This window comes from Rhinopithecus bieti, unplaced genomic scaffold (genome assembly GCF_001698545.2).
Source record: "Rhinopithecus bieti isolate Rb0 unplaced genomic scaffold, ASM169854v2 scaffold_29378, whole genome shotgun sequence".
Taxonomy (NCBI): Eukaryota; Metazoa; Chordata; class Mammalia; order Primates; family Cercopithecidae; genus Rhinopithecus; species Rhinopithecus bieti.
The window spans coordinates 1,200,955-1,206,442 of NW_016813019.1; the positions used below are offsets into that span (position 1 = coordinate 1,200,955).

Below are 5,488 nucleotides of genomic sequence, written 5' to 3' on the forward strand. Positions count from 1 at the left end.
AAAAAAAAAAAAAAAAAAAAAAAAAAAGCATGTGTCAAAGATTTAATTGAATTCATTAATTAATGAGAGAAGTAGCAAGAAGTTACAATCAGTTCAAAGGAGAATTCAAAATCTCACACATATATAGATCCAGCAAGAATGATGAGATAGACTGGGTGCGGTGGCTCTCACTTGGAATCCCAGCATTTTGGGAGGTCAAGGCAGGAGGATCTGTTGCACCCAGGAATTTGAGACCAGCTTGGGCAACATAGTGAGACCCAGTCTCTACCACATGCGTGTGTGCTGCAGTTTGAGCTGCAGTGAGAAATGACCATACCACTGTGTACTCCAGCCTGGGCAACAGCATGACACCTTGTCTCTAAAAAGAAGAAAAAAAGAGGTAAATGTATACATACAAAATTGGATTTTTCCCCCGTGCGAATGGGAGGGATGAAATAATCTTCCCTCCATAGGACAGAATTAATTTGCAAGTCTTATGGACCAGAGTCATTTGTACTATACAATGAACTTTTCTTAAAACTTATTTTTGAAAGTCTAACCAAATGTCTCAGGAAGCATGAGAATATGTGAAGTTAGAACCTGCTCCCACTTTCCCATTTCCCCTACTTTCCAAACATCCAACCCCATGTTAATTGCTTTATGCTATTTCAGCCTTATAACCCTGGGCGGCAGGTGCAATCCCATTTTACCCATGAGGGAGTTGAAGCTCAAAGCTAGAGCAGTTTGCTAAAGTTCACCCAGCTAACAAGACTGGATTAGGACTTAGGCCTGCCTAATTCAAGTTCTGTTCTCAGTACATGCTCATGCCAGGCATGGGTGTCTTCATGTCCAGTACTCTGAACATCAGTTAGACTGCAGGTGACTTGGAAAGGCCTCAGAGTCTAGAACAGAGTGTCTCAAGGGGCAGAGCCATGTTATGGAGATTAATCTGGTCCAAAGTAGTAGCAGAAAAATAGAAAGCCCTATGAAATGAGCTGGAGTTTCCCATGAGAAAGTAGGGAGGTTCCGGGCATCTCAGTTAAGGTGGAATTGCAAGTCCTCGCCCTAATCCTGACCTCATCTGCAGCATCTGTTCCTGTTTGCACATCGCTCTAGAATTGAAGTGCTTTTAGTGCTACCACCTCAGTGGTATTCAAATGTTATTAATGAAGAAAACAAACATAATGAAACCAATCCCTTTCAGGCCAGCATGGGAATAAGGGGATGCAGGGAGGGGGTACACTCTTGTTTTTTATTATTTATATATTTATTTATTTATTTTTGAGACAGAGACTCACTCTGTCACCCAGGCTGGAGTGCAGTGGTACAATCTCAGCTCACTACAACCTCTGTCTCCTGGGTTCAAGCAATTCTCGTGCCTCAGCCTCCTGATTAACTGAGATTACAGGTGTCTGCCACCACGCCTGGCTAATTTTTTGTATTTTTTAGTAGAGACAGGGTTTCATGTTGGCCAGGCTGGTCTCAAACTCCTGACCTCAAATGATCCACCTGCCTTGGCCACCTAAAGTGATAGGATTACAGGTATGAGCCACTGAGCCCAGCCTCATGTTTTTTGTTTGTTTGTTTTTTAAGATAGAATCTTGCTCTATCACCCAGGCTGGAGTGCAGTGGTGCCATCTCAGCTCACTGCAACCTCCACCTCCTGGGTTCAAGCAATTCTCTTGCCTCAGGCTCTGGAGTAGCTGGGATTACAAGCACCCACCACTATGCCTGGCTAATTTTTGTATTTTTAGTAGAGACAGAGATTCGCCATGTTGGCCATGCTGGTCTCAAACTCCTGACCTCAGGTGACCCACCCACCATGGCCTCCCAAAGTGCTAGGATTACAGGCATGAGCACCATGCCCAGCCTACTTTGTAGTTTTGATTTGCATGCCCTCTCATTCCACCCAGGGAAGCTCTCCGCTGGGCCCTCTTCAGCATGCAGGCCACGGGCCACGTGATGCTTGGCACCTCCTGTTACCTGCAGCAGCTCCTCGATGCTACAGAGGAAGGGCAGCCCCCCAAGGGCAAGGCCTCATCCCTCATCCCGACCTGTCTGAGGATACTGCAGTGAAAGCCCAAGTCCTTGGAAGATTTCCCCAGTGAAAGAATAGACTAGGGGCCCCACGCTTAACTGGTAGTGCCCACAAGCCTGGCAGCTGTAGAGCCGCTAACCTCCCCACACCTCCCTCACTGCGTAGGACCTTAGTGAGGAGAAGGGGCTGGAAACCTGGGGTGGGTTGGCCAAAGGAGAACCTCAGGCTCCTGGCCTGGCCCAGCTCCTTCCTGCCCAAGGCAGCTTAGCCCACCCAGACTTGTCCCGAAGTGTACCCCTCCATTGGCATGAAGTCTGCCCCTCAGCAATCCGGCCTCGCAGGTTGCACTTTCATGGTGCTGTCTACCTTCTGGCCCCCATCCCAGAACATTCCTGAGTGAATCCTCAAGCACATCAGCATGTGATATTAGGGAGTTTGCAATAAATTATTGAGGCTGATGTTTCTTCTTTGCTTGTGTTCTTTGGGGACGGGGTTCTATCTGGAAGGTTGGAGGGGGCTAAAGGAAGAGAAAAATCTATTGTCAAAGTATTCTCTTTAACGTAGGATTACAGAAAATAGCACTTTTCTACCAAAGGAGAAAAAAAAAAAAAGAGCTGGGCACAGTGACAGGTGCCTGCTGTCCCAGCTACTCAGCAGACTGGGGTGGGTCTCTTTTAAAGACCCCAGTCTCTTCAAAGAAACAAAATTGCAGTTGATTTTGAAACTAAAGTCAGCTGAATTTGAGGCTTGAGCTGACCATGTAATTGATACCATATGTAACAATTTCCTAATTAAATTCACCTATAAGAAGAGCTGCAATTAAGCAGGCGGGATTAAGTCACTCTTCTAATTTCTCAGTGTCCCATTTTATAATAACCGTTTGAGTGATTAGGTGAAAAAGTACTACGCAAGCTGTAGGGCATTTCTCCATCAATGCCCATCCTAACTTGCCAGACAGCTTATCTTTGATGTTCAGGACTTTCAACCTCGGGATTTCAAAGTGGGCTCATAGGTAGCCCCAAAGAGTAGGAGCTTCTCATCAGTGTGAGCTGGCATTTTCCAATATTGGACAACTCAAGAGAAGCATGAAAGGCTGAACTTAGGCCGGGCATAGTGGCTCATGCCTGTAACCCCAGCACTTTGGGAGGCTGAGCCAGGTGGATTACCTGAGGTCAGGAGTTCAAGACCAGCCTGACCAACGTGGTGAAACCCGGTTTCTACTAAAAACAAAAAACTTAGCTGGGCGTCGTGGCAGGCGCCTGTAATCACAGCTACTCAGGAGGCTGAGGCAGTAGAATTGCTTGAACCCGGGAGGCGGAGGTTGTGGTAAGCCAAGATCCTGCCACTGCACTACAGCCTAGGTGACAGAGCAAGACTCCGTCGCAAAAAAAAAAAAAAAAAAAAAAAAAGGCTGAACTTGTATAACTTGCAGGTGACTGTTTTATTTAGTCTGTGACTGAAAGATTTAAAAACTTGGCCAGGTGCAGTGGCTCATGCCTGATATCCTGGCACTTTGGGAGGCCATGGCAGGAGTATTGCTTGAAGCCAGGAGTTCAAGAGCAGCCTGGGCAACATAGCCAGACCCTGTCTCTATACTACATAATAAAAAAATCAGCAGAGCGTGGTGGCTGTAGAGGTGGGAGGTTCACTCGAGCCCAGGAGGTCGCGGCTGCAGTGAGCTAAGATTGTGCCACTGCACTCCAACCTAAGCAACACAGTGAGAGCCTGCCTCTGGAAAAAAAAAAAAAAAGGATTCAAAAACTATCATGGCCAGGCGCAGTGGCTCACGCCTGTAATCCCAGCACTTTGGGAGGCCAAGGCAGGTGGATCACAAGGTCAGGCATTTGAGACCAGCCTGGCCAACATGGCCAAATCCCGTCTCTACTAAAAATACAAAAAATTGGCCGGACATGGTGCTGGCACCTGTAATCTCAGCTACTTGGGAGGCTGAGGCAGGAGAATTGCTTGAACCTGGGAGTTGCAAGTTGCCATGAGCCAAGATTGTGCCACTGCACTCTAGCCTGGACAACAGAGCAAGACTCAGTCTCAAAAAAAAAAAAAAACAAAACCGAAAAACCAAACCAAACCTATCGTTTCAAGACTCTTACTATAAATCCTATTTGGATTTAGTAAATACTAAGGCAAAGACCTGTATTACCAAAGATGGTCTGGGAGCTATTTCTGGCAGCAGACCCAAACCCTGCAGCCTGTGGGCAAAGACGCTGAAGCTCGCTGAAGAGGGCCTGCTATTCCGGGCTCTCCTGCTCTTTTGCAGTTATGGCTGGAGGCTGGCCTGGTGCCACGCTGGCTCCATGAGGTGGGCCATCTGGCAGGGAGGCCTGATGTTTGTATGATCACAGAAGCTATCCCAGTCCACCCTTGCTGAAGCGGTGGCAGGGCCTACCTGCTCCTCCTGTAAAGTGCTCAGTAACAGAGTTGGAGTGGGGGTGGGAGGCTCGTTATTTGTCAAGCTTCCCTCCTCCTGAGATCCGGGGTTTCACAAGTGAATCTTGAGCAACTGCTCATGGTCTCTTGGCATTGAGCCCAGGGAAAACAAGGTTCTTCCCCTTCTTCCAGGAGCTCAGCGGCTAATGGAGTCAAAGCAGCTGTGGTCAGTGAATAGGAAAGGGCAGCCTTTGATGAGGCTGGCGGGCTGGGGAGGGAAGATTCCAAACAGCAAAGGAGCTTGAGCCTCGGTAGGGCCTGCCGGTCCTAGAGGGGGAACGGACTTTCCTGGGCCCACCCTCACGCACAGCCAGGAGCAGCTGTCCTCAAGGTGTGCTGTGTCCCAGCCCCTCCAGCTCAGCCTTTTCATTTGTTCAAGCTGGTGCTCGGGAGTGCACAGGATGCCTTTCAGAAGAATTCTAAATCCCGGGGGCGCTGTGATGGCACAGTCACATGTCTGAGCCCAAAACAAGAGAACCACTTGTGTTTTTGCCACACTTCTCGCCAGCGATGCCCATATTTTGCACTCTTTTTTTTTTTTTTTTTTTTTTTTTTGAGATGGAGGCTCGCTCTGTCACCTGGGCCGGAGTGCAGTGGCACAATCTCGGCTTACCGCAAGCTCCGCCTCCTGAGTTCACGCCATTCTCCTGCCTCAACCTCCCGAGTAGCTGGGACTACAGGCGCCCGCCACCATGCCCAGCTAATTTTTTTGTATTTTTAGCAGAGACCGGGTTTCACCATGTTAGCCAGGATGGTCTTGATCTCCTGACCTCGTGATCCACCTGCCTCGGCCTCCCAAAGTGCTGGGATTACAGGCGTAAGTCACCGCACCCGGCCTTTGTGCACATAATTTTTTATTTGTTTGTTTGTTTATTTTCTTTTGAGACAGAGTCTCGCTCTTGTCACCTAGGCCTGAGTGCAGTGGCACGATCTCGGATTACTGCAACCTCCACCTCCCAGGTTCAAGTGATTCTCCTACCTTAGCCTCCTGAGTAGCTGGGATTACAGGCACCTGCCACCACACCC

General features: G+C 48.4%; 1 protein-coding gene across 5 annotated transcripts in view; it reads left to right on the forward strand.

The window, feature by feature from the left end:
• Window positions 1-2,478, forward strand: part of LOC108512288 (cell death activator CIDE-3) — a 13,557-nt gene extending 11,079 nt beyond the window's left edge. For all 5 annotated transcript variants that reach the window (XM_017847485.1, XM_017847484.1, XM_017847483.1 and 2 more), the window contains exon 6: window positions 1,893-2,478. In XM_017847485.1, coding sequence (XP_017702974.1) covers window positions 1,893-2,055 — 163 coding nt within the window. In that variant the 3' untranslated portion in view covers window positions 2,056-2,478. The remainder of the gene's footprint in view (window positions 1-1,892) is intronic.
• The last annotated feature ends 3,010 nt before the right edge of the window (window positions 2,479-5,488 follow it).